Source organism: Zootoca vivipara, chromosome 3 (assembly GCF_963506605.1).
Source record: "Zootoca vivipara chromosome 3, rZooViv1.1, whole genome shotgun sequence".
NCBI lineage: Eukaryota > Metazoa > Chordata > Lepidosauria > Squamata > Lacertidae > Zootoca > Zootoca vivipara.
Window position 1 is genome coordinate 100,984,813 of NC_083278.1, and position 17,576 is coordinate 101,002,388.

At 46.6% G+C, this 17,576-nt stretch overlaps 1 protein-coding gene across 1 annotated transcript in view; it reads left to right on the forward strand.

Annotated features, from left to right (window-relative positions):
- Positions 1 to 3,191: 3,191 nt before the first annotated feature.
- The window catches only part of PRKCE (protein kinase C epsilon), a 323,510-nt gene continuing 309,125 nt past the window's right edge, over positions 3,192 to 17,576 (forward strand). Inside the window, exon 1 of the mRNA XM_035111183.2 lies at positions 3,192 to 4,695. Coding sequence (XP_034967074.1) covers positions 4,348 to 4,695 — 348 coding nt within the window. The 5' untranslated portion in view covers positions 3,192 to 4,347. The remainder of the gene's footprint in view (positions 4,696 to 17,576) is intronic.

Genomic DNA, 17,576 nt, shown 5'->3' on the forward strand with positions numbered 1-17,576 from the left:
CCACCTAAAACAGGGAGCATCCTACTCACATAAATTGAAATAATGTGAGGTCATCAGATCCTGCCGTGTGTTGCACGTGACATACATTTAGGGTTACCACCTGTCCTGTATAATACAGGATTGTCCCATATTTCAATGTAAAAGGCTAATTACTGTATTGGCAATTTTGTCCTGGGTTTCAGTTAGGGATCCTCTCCAAATGCATGTGTTTGAAAGGGTGTGTGAAAGGTCAGGTATTTAAGCTCTGGATAGCCAAGTAGAGACAGATTTAAAAATTCATGTGTATATGTGTATGTGAGGGAGGGGGGGAATTGAAGAGGGGCCATCCTGTTAGGCTGCAATAGATTAGATTAGATTTCTTTATTGCCATTGTGTAATTACAATGAAATTGGATGCAGGGCCGTTTTAAGCATACCTGGCGCCATGGCGCGACAGATCCCTCCGGCGCCCCCGCCCCACCCCGTTTCCCGGCGCGGTGGGCGGGCGCAGCATGCAGCGCGGCTGCCGCCTGGAGGGCCGGAGCCCTGCGCAACCCAGCCTGGCCATAGGGCCGGCCCTGGGCCAGGGGGTGCTGCCCGCCCCCTGTTGTGATGCCCCTGCGCGCGGCGGAGGCGGCCCCAGGCCCATGAGCCTCCGGAAAGCGGCCTGAAGCCGCTGAACAGCTGAGAGGCGTGCCTGGGGTGGCCTCCGCCGCACCTCTCAGCGGGCGCAGCGGCACCCCTGGTGGCCTGGCGCCCTGGCGCTCCGCGCCACCGGACCCAGGCCTAGAGACGGCCCTGATTGGATGCTATCCCATAAAAACAAAAACAAGAAACAAAACAAAAAAAACAAAACACAAAACACATTTTCAGCCACACATTCACATACCTCCACAACTATTCTGGTCAATTATTTAGTTACAGTATTTAAGATGGTTATAGCTTTTGGGTAGAAGCTGTTTTTTTTGTCTATTTGTTCTTGATTTAATTGTTCTATATCTCTTGCCCGAAGGCAGTAGTACAAAAAGACTATATCCTGGATGAGATGGATCCTGTAATATACTTTTTACTTTTTTGAGACAACGGGAGCTGTATAGATCTTCCAAAGATGGGAGGGGATGACCAATATTCATCAAGGATTGTAATGGATCGCTCTGAAGTCACTTCAGCATCATAAAATTTGCCTCCCAACCGCCCCGCCCCACATTTTGCCAGAACAAAGCTGGCAACTCAAATGCATGCGCACCTCAGCATCCTTGTAAGCTTTGGGCCATATTGAAAAATAAACTTTTATGTTATGGTTTAGTGCTGTTTCGATTTCGAATTACTTGTGGCGGGGACACCATAATGTTTTCAGTGCTTAGGGCCTCTAAAGCTCTTAATCCCTGACAGGGATAAATGTCTGTGTTAGTCCTAGTGCTTCATAGGGGGGGTCAGCATTAAAGCAAAATTGTGGGCCAGGCTGTCTCTGTGTGTGTGAGGCCTAGTTCTGTGCAGAGATGTCCGTGTGAGGCTGAATTCTGTACACCCCTCCCATGGGGGCCACAGTCACCAACCAGGGCCATTTTGAAGGCGAGCTACGGTAATTCCTACTCATACAATCCTGTTCCTTCTCACAGAATTAAAACCTTCCCAGGCTGGAAATCACTTGTAGATTTCCTAGACTGATTGATTGATTGATGTGTATCTATTGCTATGCTGCTTTTAGCCCACAAATTGGTTCAGAAGCATAATAAAATCAGTTTTATTACTGAAAACATCAGCATCATTAAAAAAAAAAAAGCCAACCCCCTCAGGCAGCAATTCTTTTGCTGCAGAGCAAAACCCTTCCTAGGCCACATTAGCATGATGTAATCAGTCCTGGGCATAGATAGTTTTTACAATGCACCACTCCTTTCTTGTGTTGATGATTTGTATAGTTTGTTTTAGTTAGATAGACTCTCCTTCCTTGGAGGTTTTTAAGCAGAGGTTGGATGGCCGTCTGTCACGGACGATTTAGCTGAGATTCCTGCCTTGCAGGGGGTTAAACTAGATGACCCCCCAGAGTCCTTTCCAATTCTAGGATGATTTGTGCAATTTTTGTTGGCCTTCATGCACATTATGCAGAAGGACATAAGAAGTGCCTGCTCGATCAGGCCGAAATCCCGACAAGGTCAACATCCTGTTATCACAGCGGCCAACCCCATGTCTGTGGGAAGCATGCAAGTGCAACACGGCTCTGTCCACCTGTGATTCCCATCCACTGTTATCATAGAACTGCCCAGCCGCAAAGGGACCCTCAAGGGACATCTAGTCCAACCCCCTGCAACGTAAGAATCTCATCCATGACGGATGACCCTCCAACCTCCGTTTATTCCAGAAGTATTCCAGTGGCGACAGAGGATAGCCATCAGGGTTAGTACCGGTAGCCCTCCTCCATGAATCCATCTAACCGTCTTTTAAAGCCATCCAAGCTGATGGCCACCGTCGCCTCTTGTGGCACTGAGTCCCATAGTCTTTTAACTATGGCCTGTGAGAACATCTCTCTGGTCCATTTGTGTGCCAAATTCAGGTGTGAATAGGCCTGTGTTCCTTGACTTTTACGCGCTGTGGAAAAGGCTATGCGCTTGACAACAAGCCTGGCAGCCTTCGCCTTGAGCGGGATTTGATGGGCTGGGCGCCGATGGTTCCCTTTGCCCTGCTTGCGATTTAAACGGAGTCATCAATGTCGTGGTTGCTCTTTTATCGCCTTTGATTGCCTTTTCCAAGAGGAGTCTCCAGAAAGGGAGCTCCCTTAGGCTCCCCGGCCGGTGGTAAGGAAGGCGAACCAGAGAGAGAGAGAGAGAGAGAGAGAGATAGTTACAGGTAGGTAGCCGTGTTGGTCTTGTGTACGGTAGTAGAAACAAAATTTAAAAATTAACATTTTTCTTTCTTCCAGTAGCACCTTAGAGACCAACTAAGTGGAAAACAAGCGAGCAAGAGGCAAGGCGAAAGCGGCCCGGTTTGAAAAGAAGCGGCACTTGGAGACGCAGCGGCGAGGCGCGCCGAGCCCTCTTGCGCCCGGGGATCGGCTGAAAGTCACGACCCCGGGAGGAGAAGCAGAGGCAGAGGCAGCGGCGGCGGCGGCGGCTCTCCTTGCCTTCCCTGCTCAGAGCTGTTGCTCGCCGGCGATCGCTCAAAGTGCTCCCCCAACAGGCAAAAACTTTCTCTTCGCGCACTCGCGCTGCCTCGCTCTCAGGCACACACACTGACGTCTTTTGCGCATTTCCTGCATTAGGGAGACAGACCCAGAGAGCGAGCGAGAGAGCGAGAGGTGGGGTAGGGCTCCTCCAGCCCAGCGCCAGACACACCAGGCGGGCGAGCGGCGCAAAACAGCGAGCGTCCAGAGAGAGAGCGCGCGAGGAGAGCGAGTGTCAAGGGAGCGAGCCGGAGAGGGAGAGAGCAGCCGATCGCCGTGCTGGTTTGGGTCGTTTGGCGAAAGATATTATTATTTTTATTATATATCTATTATTATTTAATAATAAGTTGAACTCCCGACCCGGAGCCGCTTCTCCCCATGCCTTGGATTCGATCCACTGGATCCTTGGCCTTGGAAGAGGAGGAGGCGGAGGAGGAGAAGGCGAGGAGGCTCCTGCAGCCGAGGCGGATGTAAGGTTCCCTGGCTGGGCTGGACTGTGTGATTTTTCTGCTGCTTCGTCTCCCAGCCGGGGAGGCGGCGGAGCAGGCAGGGCGGCTCGCTCGCTTTGCTGCTTCTGGGTGGGTTTTGTTATTATTTTTCAAACTCCCCCTTCTTCCTCCCTCCTCCTGGGCTGCCGCCGCCGCCGCCGCCGCCGCACACAGACAAGACAGCACTAGCGTGTGCAAGAGCTTCGGATTGTTTTTCTCTCTGTGTGTGTGTGGGTGCAGAAGACTGATCCAGGATTATGATCTAAAAAGGGGGGGTGCGGAGGAGGAGGGGGAAAGAAAGTCTGTTTCTCTATCCAGAGGCTCCTCTGATTTTGCTCCGATTGCATTTTGGATTCCTGCAAGCAGGGACGTCTCCCCCCCTCCCCTCCCCTCCCGTCCCTTCCTTGTTTTTCCGTTAGGAAACACACACAGGCAGAGAAAGGACGAGACCTCGATGCATGTCTGCATGCAGGCGTGTGTGTATTCCCCGGGCGTCGCAAGAGGAAGGGCTAAATAATCACAGGTAGCAACAAAGGGAGAGCGCCCCCCCCCTTCCCGCCGCCCTGCTGTTCTGAAGCCTGCACCTCCTTCCACTCCTCCAACCTGCCTTCTTATTTATTGGAGAAATCTCCTCGGATCCCTCCGCACTCCAGAGTGTGTGCTTTAATCCCAGGGAATTTTTTTTTTTTTTAAAAAAACCAAAAACTAGTGAAGCCGTCTAACCATGGTGGTTTTCAATGGCATGCTGAAAATAAAAATCTGCGAAGCGGTGAATCTCAAGCCCACAGCGTGGTCCCTGCGGCATGCGGTGGGTCCCAAACCACAGACCTTCCTGCTGGACCCTTACATTGCCCTCAATGTGGACGACTCCCGGATCGGCCAGACCTCGACCAAGCAGAAGACCAACAGCCCTGCCTGGAACGATGAGTTCGTCACGGACGTTTGCAACGGCCGGAAGATCGAGATGGCCGTTTTCCACGATGCCCCCATTGGGTACGACGATTTCGTGGCCAACTGCACCATCCAGTTTGAGGACTTGCTGCAGAACGGGAGCCGCCACTTCGAGGACTGGGTGAGTGCTCACATTGTACATACGCACACGTCCTCGGCACTGAGAGGTTCCAGGCTGTGCAGGTGTCTGTGGCAGGTTGGGCTTTTAGTTGGATGGAAATGCCCCCCCCCTGTTTGACAGGTGTCTTGGAAGGCATGGCATGGCCCTCGGATGGAGGGCTTTGTTGATGCTGAGGCAGGTGGCTGAGCTGTTCACATAGGTGTTGAGGCTGAAGGCATGATTTCTCCTCAAAAGAAAATCCACCACGAAATGGACTGAATCCCATTAGTTTTATTTTCCTGTGTCCCCAGGTAGCGCCATTGCCTTATATACTCAGTAAGGCTAACCCTATATATTTTCTTCTCGTTTCCTGTACTTAAGAAAACATGTCTTTCCACCTCTGCAGCCTCAGGAGAATTGGGCTCATGTTGCCTCTGGGTTATAATAATGCTACACTTGTCCAGCTCTTGAATCTCCACAATCTTTTGCCATAATTGCCCGGCTCCTTAATGGCAAAAACAAACGATGAGCTACTTTTTCGTGTCTTCCCTCGCGTGCATGCACCACACAAAATCCCAAACAGGCCGGGCATGTATCGATGAAAGAACAGCATCAGATTCTTAGATATGGTACCCAGACTCTGAGACTTCCTGGATCTCTGCTGCTTTCTACGGCCTGTACGATCGACAAAAGTTGTCAGTATGCACTTTTTCAAAGCATCCTGATGCTTAATGGTTCCTTGCATGTCACAATCTTAAGAAGGTTGGGAGGTGGTGGAAAAAAACAGTTGTCTAGAGCCTGAGACCATCCAGAACCCCGGCAGCATGAAAGCTAGCTTTAAAAATAATGTTGAAAATAAAGCAGTCTCATCTGAGTGTGGGAGATGTGTCTGGCAGAGGTGGGGTCAAATTGGCTCAGGTGTTGCCCGGCCCCATTGGATTCTGCTTGGGGTGATACCGAGAATGGGTTTCGAGCTTGTGAGTCATAAATGAATGAACTGGGGAACCCAGTGTCTTATTTGACCATGAAATCTCCTGGCCCGCAAGTGTGGGCGTCTGTGGATGTAATAGCTTCACCCCAGACCCCCGGGGATGAAGTAATGGTTTATTAGGCCTTAAAATGCACACCTCCACGAGGGTTGATGGGGCAAGGCTTACAGGACAGGACTGTGAAAGTGGAATGTAGTTGGACTTTCAGAGAGCAGCTGTGTTGCTTGGCCATATAAACACCTGAGCAATTGTTGTCCGTTGTATGTAGTGTGTGTGTGTGGGGGGGGGGAGTTGGCTTATCAATACAAAGATTCTTGTTTGATTTTGAGGCGTTTTACCATGATTTAACTGAGGGTATGGAAGTGCATAACCATGAAGAACGTTTCCCCGCACTGACATTATGGTATTATAAATATACATCTGAGATACTCCAGCCTGCTTTGTGAATTGGCTAGGAAGTAGACAAGGTCTGGGATGCATCCCTGTTTCAATTTCACACGTTACATTCCTCCGCGTACTATTTAAACTAGTCTGTTGCAAGTAGGAAAAAATGTATGCCTGATCAGAATCTAAACCCCAGAGATGAGTACTGAATAATGGTCTGTGCAAGCTTTGATCCCAAGCCTTTCCCTTTGGAATTATTTCCGGCAATTCCCTGGGTTTACTCCGAAAGATATGAAGGTTACAGTTTTGGATGGTGAAGATGGGAGCAAGAGAAAGTTAAAAGCCGGAAATAACCGCAAAAAATTGCAGATTTCTCTCATCTTTAGTATTTGGCTTAAGACATTGGAAGTACTGTAATGCTAAACTTGCCGCTATTATAACCTGCAATGTTTATCTGGGCCTGTAGACATATTTTGGCGGCCTTTTGGAGAAGCCCTTGTTATGATTGTTCATATGGCACATCACTTGAGCAAAGTAGCTTGCAGCCTTTAGGTTCAGAACAATCTTGTGTGAGTGCTATTCCCATTTTACAGATGGGGAGACCAAGAGAGGCTGACTTTCCACATGTCTTGGCAGGGATTGACTGAGCTTGCTTGCCTGAGGTCTGCCATCTCGCCGGGCCGCTTTAGCTTTTCAGACGCAGGCGAAAAGACTTGGGGGTCTTGCAGTGTGCAGGAGGGTGTTGTTGATCCCGTCTCTGCAATCTCGAGCACAATTGGCAATGAGCATAGGAAGCTGGTGAAGGCAGACAGGCATTCTGTGGTGGACATGGCCTGAGCACATACGTTCTGTCCTGTGAGCAAATACCTGGAAATGCTGCGAGTGTGTGTTCAACCACATCCACCGACTTCTCTCTTGCAGGATACCACTCAGTGCAATGCTGTGTACTTTGACTGACAGCAGCTTTTGCAAGTTTTCAGCCAGAGGCTTTTATTGGTTATATTTTCAGAGAACCATTTTTAAAAAACTGGATATATCCAGGAGGGGGGGGTTGAAGCTGGGGGGTTCTGATCGCAACACAAGGAGGACTGCTATAGGTTTGCAAGGATGCTGAATTCACCTCCCTTCTTGCACAGGTAGCTAGGAGCCAGGGTGTTTATAATCTTTGCCTTGCAAATAGAAGGGGGAAAAACCACTGGAAGAAGCAAATTCCAAGCTGAGCCACACTGTGTCGAGCAGCTTGCCTCCTCAAACAGTAAAGATTCATGAATTTGGAACATCATTGCTTGGTGATGATACATCAGTGCACAGACTTAAGAAACGTTTGCACTGTCTTTTCTGATATGGTATAAGAGGAATAAATCAGCAGGGACAAATTGACTGCGGGTATATCTGCGCTGGCATCGCCATCTCACAGGAAGCATTTAGAAATTGACGGATGAAGCCATATGCTGTCAGCGTTCAGGTGTGGATGTGGGATTGTTGTTGATTTTGGTAAGATGTCTTGCTGCAGCCCCAAGATTGCGTCCCAATTTGCAACATAGTTAGTGTTCTAGCTTAAAAAAAGGGTATTAATTTTGGAAGCTCTAGGGAAAGTAATGCTGCAGAAAACAGGGAGTTTTGCTTTTGGAACAAACAGGGTCGCCTTAACAGGAATGTGGGGAACTTGTTCCCCTACAGATGTTGTTGGACTACAATTCCTGGTGTTGACTGGGGCTGGAGGGAGCTGCAGCCTGTCAACATCTGGAAGGCCAAAGGTATTCAGATGTCCCAGAGCAGGCATCCCCAAACTTCGGCCCTCCAGATGTTTTGGACTACAGTTCCCATCTTCCCCGACCACTGGTCCTGTTAGCTAGGGGTCATGGGAGTTGTAGGCCAAAACATCTGGAGGGCCGCAGTTTGGGGATGCCTGTCCCAGAGCCATGATCTGAAGGCACATCTTGCATGGTTTGTTCCTGGATGGAAGACTGTGTTGACACCCCATGTACACTGCCTTGTGTGTTTGTTATGCCGGCATTTCTAAGAGTACTCTGAAACATTTCTTTTTAAGCGTACACTTTAAAATGTAATACGTGAAGTGGCCTTAAGCAAATATCCATTGGCACAGGTATAAAGAAGCAGAAAGCAATATAGAATTGGATTGGTAATTTAAAAGGAGGGATGATTACTTTGACGTAAATCACCATTGTTTCTTAAATGGGGGTGCTGGGGAAGGGGGAGCGCACAATTTTAAATAGCGTCACCTGCTGGGATCCTTAGGGCTGTCTTGAAAAAGAAAGAGATCTATAATTGAAATGAGTTTTTTATTTTTATTTTTCTTCCTGAAAGTGGCTTCCTGAATTCATGATTAAAATAAAAATGAACATTTGCCATCAGTGAGTTCAGTGTCAGATAAAATGCTGTAAAATCAACAGGAGTGGTAATATTTTATTTTATTTTATTAAATACTAGTAGTTGCATGATGATAGCTCAGTGAATCCCATTTGCTGCATCAATAACCAACTTGTTGTTTTAAACAGGGGTGGGAAAGCGGTTGCTAGGCAGTGGCTGTTGGACTACATCTCCCATCAATCTCAGTCACCATGCCCAAAGGTCAGGGATGATGGGAGTTGTAGTCTGGACGGTGCTGGGTTGCCTACCCCAGTGTTACATCATCCTCATTTATTAAATTTATATACTGCCCATCAGGGCAGCTAACAAGATAAAAATAAAACACCTCTGTGCCTCCAGTTGGCCCTTACTGTCTCACTGCTTCCATATCTCTAATGGCCCATGTCACATGATCTTGTCGGGTGATTATCACATGCCTTTTAACATTAAATACACCTGCCCCAGAAATACATTGGTTGCTGGTTCTCATTGGAGCTGGTAGGAGCGAAGGCAGCCAGATGTGGAACCAGAGGCAATGACAGGCAGAGCCACTCCTTGATTGGTCCTCAGTAAGGAGGCTGGCAGGTGGGGGCTAACTGAGGGCACGCTGATATGGGGAGGGGAGTGCTCCATTTACCCTGATGGACCACTGCCCCAATGCCTCTCCTGTCGTCTGTCTGTCTGTCTGTCTGTTTGTCTGTCTCTCTCTCTCTCTCTCTCTCTCTCTCTCACACACACACACACACGTACCCCCCCCCTCCTTCTCTCAAACACTGCAGTTTTCATCCCAGGCTGCAAAGTGGACAAGCACATCCCACATCTCCTCTGCAAGGCATAAACTAGCCCCTAGTAACATGCATTTAAATAGCAGCACAGTTCAAATTAAAATCCACATAAATAGTCCGAGGTGGTCCAAATTGGCTTGTGCATGCGTAAAGTTTATACATACAGTAATTGAACAGGCAACATTCATGTAACGTATACTTTGATTCCTTGTATCTGCTTTTATAAAATTATTACGAGCGAAATAATTATTCAGAACTTGAGGACAGCCATTGTGGATCATACCAAAGGCCCACCTAGTCCGACATTCTGCTCTCGTAGTGGACAGCCAGAAGCTGACGGGGAGCCCCCAAAAGCACTTTTCTGACTTGTAATTCCCAGCATACTGTCTCTGATAAGTGAGGGCAGCCTTGTTCCAAATAACCATTTTAAGTATTAGATCTCCCACTTTCCTGAAATTGCATTCTGTTTTGCCCCTACCTTATTGTTCGTGTTTCATTTCGGTTTTCCTTGCAATGCTATTTTTAGGGAAAGACGACCAGGTGGGACTCAGCTCTGTCAGTAGAGCGCGAGACTCTTAATCTCACGGTCCTGGGTTCAAGCCCCACGTTGGGCAAAAGATTCCTGCATTGCAGGCGGTTGGACTACATGGAAAATACTTAGCTTAATGGACCAGTGGCCAAACTCTTCATGTTCCTACTCACAATTTGGGAAAACACCGTCTTTTTCCGGTCCCCAACGGCAGGAATTAGAGCAAGAATGGCGAACATGTGACCCTTCAGATGGGGTTGGGACTACAGCTCTCATCAACCCAACATGGCCATTAGTCATGTAGGCTGGAGCTGGTGGATTGGGAACATCTGGTGGGCTGCAGGTTCACCCACCAACCCTGTATTAAGGGAACATTGAGATCTGACATGTTAAATCTCTGATGTCTTACAGCTGCTGTTCCGTTAGCATCTAGCATAATGCTCTGGTGCACTGCTTCCAGAGCTGCATTTTGTTATTAGGTTAAGAGTTGCCAAAATCCAAGTGCGCTGATAACATGTCCTATCAGCATATTAACAGCTTGATTGCATTCCTCAGTAAAAACTTGAAAGATAACGATCAGTGGTGCGGTTGCAAGCAAATGTCGTTCTTTATCTGGGAATGTCGGCACGAAGGAGTGTTCCAGATTTCTAGAACAATAGTTCGGGAATCTATATGTAGAGATGGCACCGGAGCCAATTCTGCACATTAAAAAAGAGCGCTCCATTGTTTTTGATGGGGAGACACAGCCCCTTTGGAGTTAGTCATTTCCCTTGCTTTGGTTGTCGTAGTTCATGACACATATTTCAACATGCTGTTTGAGATTGAAACTGCCAATTTTCGAGACTCCGGATCCCTCTCATCCCAACCTGCAACGCTTGACCCCATGTTAATTTGTTTTTATCGTACATTTATGTCTCCTCTCTTTGCACGTTTTTACTTTCTTCTAAGTCAACACAAACATTACTAAGAGGGAGGTAGCAGTGCTACTGGGATGACTTGAAGGCGGGTCATGCCCCACCCATTGAAGACGGATGGTTTTTAAGAGATTGGAGTGTTTTGTTCTTCTGCAGGAAGATGCTAGATATTTTTTTTCTCTCTCTCTGTTATGACTGTGATGTAGACTGATTCCATGGTTACAGAGCAGCGATGCACAAGTTGAGTGCTAGAGAATCACGATAGCAACTGTTGTGCTAACACGGCATGCATGCACAGAGCAGTTTTCCATTTAGATTGTGGAATATTCAGCATTTCTCCAAACAATCCAATCCTTTATTGACTACATGGGCTACATCTGAATCTCAGGAGATGGTCAATGGGAGACCTTAATTTGTACAATTGCTGCCATGTATCAGATGGTTTAATGGTGGGATGAGGTCAAGGAATGCTTTAGTGTGGTGGGCGATGGCCATTTTTGAAAACAGCAATTAGAAATATGGCTATTTGCAGCAATGGTGCATCTTTGGCAACAGGCTTTGAGACTGGTATGATTTTTCTAGAGTGTTGAGCACTGGATTTTAAAGGTTCGATGCTCAGGGAACATCATGAACTACAGAATGGAAAAGCTTATGCCTAGAATAGGGCAAAGATTGCTTGATGCTTGCAGGCTTCAAGTTCTAACAACTGCCTGTCAAACATTGCAAAAACCGACTGCAGAGCTATATAGGCAGCCAAATTATACTCAGAGTAGAGCCACTGAAATCCATGGACCTACATTTGTCACGTCCATTAATTTCAACGGGTTTACTTTGAACAGGACCAATGTTGGATACAGCCCAAAAGGCTGTGACCCAGTGTGCATGCACGGCTATGCATCTCAAATACCACTGACTTCTTAAGAGCGTTCTCTGAGAAGATCGGCCGTTGCAGCCATAGTGAAGAAAAATGAATGGCATTACTAATAGGCCAGCTTGGATGAAGTGCTATGGCATGACAGTGACAAATGTGTGCTTTGAAGGAAGGGCTTTGATTGCCACTGCTCAACTTTTATGCCTAGAGGTCTCTGCCGGAGCACCTTCCTGCTGTTACCTCCCCGCTCTGTTATTATCCTCCTCAAATTCAAATTCAAGCTTTTAGTTCAATGTCCCAGTCCTCTTTTCATAATATCAGTGCGTTGTTACAGGCTCTTCCCCTTTTTTGTTGTCTTCTACCTTCTTTAGTGAACTTTAGATTGTAAGCTCCTAAAGGTGGAATATATATATATATATATATATATATATATATATATATATATATATATACACACATACATACATACATACACTACCCTACAAAGCACCTTGTTGAATTGATGGTTCTACATAAATAATAAACCCAAGCTTCTGACCTTAGTAGATCAGGCTCAAAGCTAACATGCAGCCTGTTTTGTCACAATTAGGAGGCTGGGTGTAGATCTGGGAGTGTACAACTGATGCTCTGATAATTTTGCTTTGAAGTGAGCTTGTGTAATAGGGAGGAGAACATACTGGGCCTGGAAATGAGGACTCTAGGTTCATATGTCTGTAAGCTACCTGGCTTCAATCACGTGTGCTTTTAATAAGGCTGTGAAAGGCTACTAGCCATTGTGAGTACCTCCAGAATCAGAGGCACCGAAGAGAAGCGGACACGGAGCAATGGATTCAAACTACAAGAAAGAAGATTCCACCTAAAAATTAGGAAGAACTTCTTGACAGTAAGAGCTGTTCGGCAGTGGAACTTGCTGCCAAGGAGTGTGGTGGAGTCTCCTTCTTTGGAGGTCTTTAAGCAGAGGCTTGACAGGCATATGTCAAGAATGCTGTGATGGTGTTTCCTGCTTGGCAGGGGGTTGGACTGGATGGCCCTTGTGGTCTCTTCCAACTCTATGATTCTAAGAACAATTTCTGGGGGAACAACATTAGACAAGAACAGTTGGCTTCCCATAGGCATCCAGTTTGCCATTGTAGGAAACAGGATGCTAGCCTAGAAAGGCCTTGATCTGATCTAGAAGGGTTCGTCTTATGACCTTAAGCCCCACTGATTTTCCTCTTTACTTTGTTCCACATCTGTAAAATGGGAATATTATTATGGTGTTGTTGTTGTTGTTTTAAAAATGCTGCCTTTCTGCCACAAGGAATAATAACCATAACACTGTTGCGAGGGTATATTTTTTCAGAAAGTATGCATAGGATTAGGATTAATTGTTAATCATGCCTTTTGAAAACAGGACTTGAAGCATTTTTAAAACGCAGATAGTTCTTCCGTCCTGCTCTTACAAGAGATTCCCGGCAACCTCCTAATCAAGGGTTTGATCAGGTTTTTGCCTTCTTCACTTCAGCAACACTGCAGGCTCAGAAACTCCCAGGCCGGAACATGCTTTGAAAACTGTTAGGCTTGGAGTACGTAAAGTAAAAATATAATATCTTTATATATAAAATAATATGTTGTTTAGCTGTTTAGTCGTGTCTGACTCTTCGTAACCCCATGGACCAGAGCACGCCAGGCACTCCTGTCCTCCACTGCCTCCCGCAGTTTGGTCAAGCTCATGTTCGTAGCTTCGAGAACACTGTCCAACCATCTTGTCCTCTGTCGTCCCCTTCTTGTGCCCTCAATCTTTCCCAGCATCAGGGTCTTTTCCAGGGAGTCTTCTCTTCTCATGAGGTGGCCAAAGTATTGGAGCCTCAGCTTCGCGATCTGTCCTTCCAGTGAGCACTCAGGGCTGATTTCCTTCAGAATGGATAGGTTTGATCTTCTTGCAGTACATAGGTTTGATCTTCTTGCAGTCCATGGGACTCTCAAGAAGTCCCATATTCTATGGAGTCCCATAGAATGATATACAGTAATATTAAGAATCTATGATCACATCTGAGCATGCGTAGAATTTGTTTCCTTCACACCTAAGTCCCCATGGGCCACTTCTAGCATTCAAAATCTCCCCGGGCGCAAGGCACATTTTGCTACCAGCGAGGGTCCAGTGTCGACAACGTGGAGATTTCCGGGTGCCAGGTTGGCGACGGACATCTCCATCGAACGAGCTGACTCGTGTGGAGCGAAGGACGCACATCTTGCGCTTCTGTTCTGCCGCATGAATCACGAGGCACCTTACTCCGCCATCGTCACATTGAGGAAAGTAAGAAGCTGCAGTCAAGCCGTTTGGTTGAGATCATAGAGTCATAGAAGTATAGAATTGTAGTGTCGTAAGGGACCCTGGGGGCTATCTATTCCAACCCCCTGGGGAATAGACATCCTTTGGTGGTGAATGCAACCTAGGTTTAAGGCGCCTAGCTTGTATGTCTTGAGTTTCTAAAACATCCTCCATGTCTGGGCTGGGGATGGAGTGGGAAGTTCTGTGCCAAAGTCTCTTTTAGTTTTGGAGTCTCCAGAAGGTTGGTGACTAGTGTAGGTAACGCCATCAGGTTCTTCCTGATCTCTTTCTCTTCTCTCTTTGGCGATCACTCGCAGCTGAGTGCAATTGTCTTCCATAAACACGGTTTTAACAATGAGTCCGTAAGTGGCTGTGGAGGCCAATTCTGGATCCACACGTCCTTCCACAGTGGGGACATTGGTTTCTGGGTGGGAGTTGATCACGGTGTGGATTTGCCAAGTGTGCCTTCCTCTTAGCACCTTTCTCCCTTGCGTCCTGAGTTCGAGTGTCTTCAAAGCCCATGGCACCTTTGGTAAAGGCTGTTCTCCAGTTGGAGCGCTCACAGGCAAGTGTTTCCCAGTTGTTAGTGTTTATATTATATTTTTAAAGATTTGCCTTGAGACAGTCTTTAAACCTCTTTTGCTGACCACCAGCATTATGCTTTCCATTGCAGTGTATTGACCAAACTGTAGTTTAGTGGAAGAGAGCACATGCCATGTATGCAGAAGGGCCTACAGAGGAAGCCCTGGGGTCTCCATGGAAAAGGGTCAGGCAGGAGGTGATGGGAAAGCCCTCTCCTCCAGGACCCTGGAGAGCTGCTGTCACTCAGATTAGACAGTTCTGTTCTAGCTGAGCAAATATCCTTGCCTGGTATTAGGCAGATAGATGGCCACAGAACAGATCAAATTGGGTTGTTTTCCCTCCCCTGCCTTGAGTTTGTTCCTTTTTTTGTACTTCTGCCAAGCTTGGGATCCCCCCCCCCCCGCCAAAAGGACATATCTCTTTTTTTTGTGCTATTGCTATTTTTCCTGTATTTTTAACAAAATATAGTTTATTGAATCTTTTTTTTAAAAAAAAACACCTCACATTGATGAACACATTACAAAGGGAGAGGTGGTAGACAAGAGTGGGAAAAAATAAAGATACAGTAAATGGAATCTTTTTACTGAAGAATAAATATAACATAAATGTTGATGAATGTGACAGTTTCTCTATGTGGCAAAATATTATACACATATTATAAATACTTGCATTATACATTTATGTGTGTGTATATATCAATATTTTACCACGTAGAAAAACTGTTACATTTGTCAACATTCATAGCATACTTTATGAATTCATTGAGAAGATTCCATTTCTTCTTCTTCTTCTTCTTCTTCTTCTTCTTCTTCTTCTTCTTCTTCTTCTTCTTCTTCTTCTTCTTCTTCTCCTCCTCCTCCTCCTCCTCCTCCTCCTCCTCCTCCTCCTTCTCCTTCTCCTTCTCCTTCTCCTCCTCCTCCTCCTCCTTCTCCTCCTTCTTCTTTCATTCTTGTCTACCGTCTCTCCCTCTAATCGATTCTGCAGGTTTCTACCTTCCAAATTTTTAGTAGCTCATCCTTTCCCTTTGGCTACGCAAACAAGAAACTCACAGCCAGACAACAGAAAAGAGAGGGCTCCATCCTGAGTCTTACCAGCTTAACACGACGGTTGTGAAGGATCACTGCAATAACATCTCTGAGTTCTTTTGAGCATTAACGCCTCCCGCAATCTACATTATCATAATCACCCGAACATGCATTATCCCGATTGCGTCATTACCTAAATTATTTAGTCCTTGCGTTGGAGTTTGTGGGGTTTTTTTCTCCTGAACAGGGGGTACAGAAAAGTGAGGGTTTTCTACAGGGCAGGCCAGGTTCCTCACCATAGCCATTCAGGGCCAAGTTAGTGTGTCAGACTAGGGCCTGGAAGATCAGGGTTCAAATCCCCACTCAGCTAGAAAGCTCAACGAGTGACTAACTTTATTGCATTAGGCACCTCCATTGGCTTGCTTGCTTTATTTATTTATTGCATTTGTTTATTGCAGTCGTATTTATTGTACCCCACCTTTCCAAGGGGCTCAAGGTGACAGGCATAGTTCGTCTCCTTCCCATTTTTATCCTCTCCAACAAACCCTGTGAGGCGGGTTAGGCTGAGAGAAAGAAAGTGACCTTCATGGCCGAGTGGGGATTTGAACCCTTGACCCCCAAGTCCTAGTCCTAGCATGCTATCCACTACGCCATAGGGACGTCTAGCCACCGAGGCCACCTGCGCCTCAGGTTGTGTGGAAAGGGGGGATTTCACCCACAGCTGTCCCTTTTGTTTTCTTCCATCCAACTACTTCAACAGTATGGCTGCATTCTGTCCTCCTTATAGGGGAGGAGGAGGAAGCTCTTCCATTGCAAACGATCACATTGCTTGAATTAAAGTGAGACATCGCAGGTTTTAGTCGCACATTCCTCGGGTTTCTGTGAAAGAATGCAATAAAGCTGCACTTAAGCTTTATACGCTGGCCTGAATTGAAGAACCTCTGTCTAAACAAGGGGCCTTCCAAACTCAGAATTTTTATTTTCTTTTTGGTTTGTGTGTATGATTGGGAGTGGCGGTGGGGAAGTTAGAAAGGATTTGCTTGACTGCCACGTGACGCCCCTTCCATTTCTTCAATACCACAGTCTTGCCAGCTCCAAAGACGTGTCAGCGAGATGCTGTCTTCTTTTCAAACTGCCTGATTTGTTTAGTGATAAATGAAAGTATTGCTTAATCGCATTTCACTGCGGTGGAGATGTCTGTGACTGTGTGGCATCACCGGGTGAGCAGAGATTGGCCCTAACTTGGCACTTTACCGCAGTGCGAAGGCGACAGGGCTCTCCTTGATTCGCTGTTGCATCTGAAGCAGGATATTGCAGGATATTGCAGATCTTGTCTTTTCCCAACTGAGGGGGATACTGACAACCTGGAACGTGTCCAGAGGAGGGCAACCAAAATGGTCAAAGGCCTGGAAACGATGCCTTATGAGGAACGGCTTAGGGAGCTGGGCATGTTTAGCCTGGAGAAGAGAAGGTTAAGGGGTGATATGGTAGCCATGTTCAAATATATAAAAGGATGTCATATAGAGGAGGGAGAAAGGTTGTTTTCTGCTGCTCCAGAGAAGCGGACACGGAGCAATGGATTCAAGCTACAAGAAAGAAGATTCCACCTAAACATTAGGAAGAACTTCCTGACAGTAAGAGCTGTTCGGCAGTGGAATTTGCTACCAAGGAGTGTGGGGAAGTCTCCTTCTTTGGAGGTCTTTAAGCAGAGGCTTGACAGGCATATGTCAAGAATGCTTTGATGGTGTTTCCTGCTTGGCAGGGGGTTGGACTGGATGGCCCTTGTGGTCTCTTCCAACTCTATGATTCTATGATTCTATGAGGATGTTCCCCAACCCTGGTCCAAACAGAACTCTGTTCCTCCCTAAGAACTTTCCTTAAAGTTGCTGCGCCTGGCTTCCATTTCCGTATTAGCACATTCGAAAAGACTGCGCAGGTTGTTGCGGAGGATGTGAAGGAAGAACCTTTGGGGAAGCAGGTTGTAGTTATCCAGGTGCAAATTGCTGAAATGTCTGGATGTATGTCGGAAATGTAGATTTTGGTGCGTTTCCTTAAAAATAGCTCCGCAACTTTGCCGAAAGCAAGCTCAACTTTTGCATTCGGATTTTCACTTTTTGAAATATGGCAACCCTAGGTTATCAA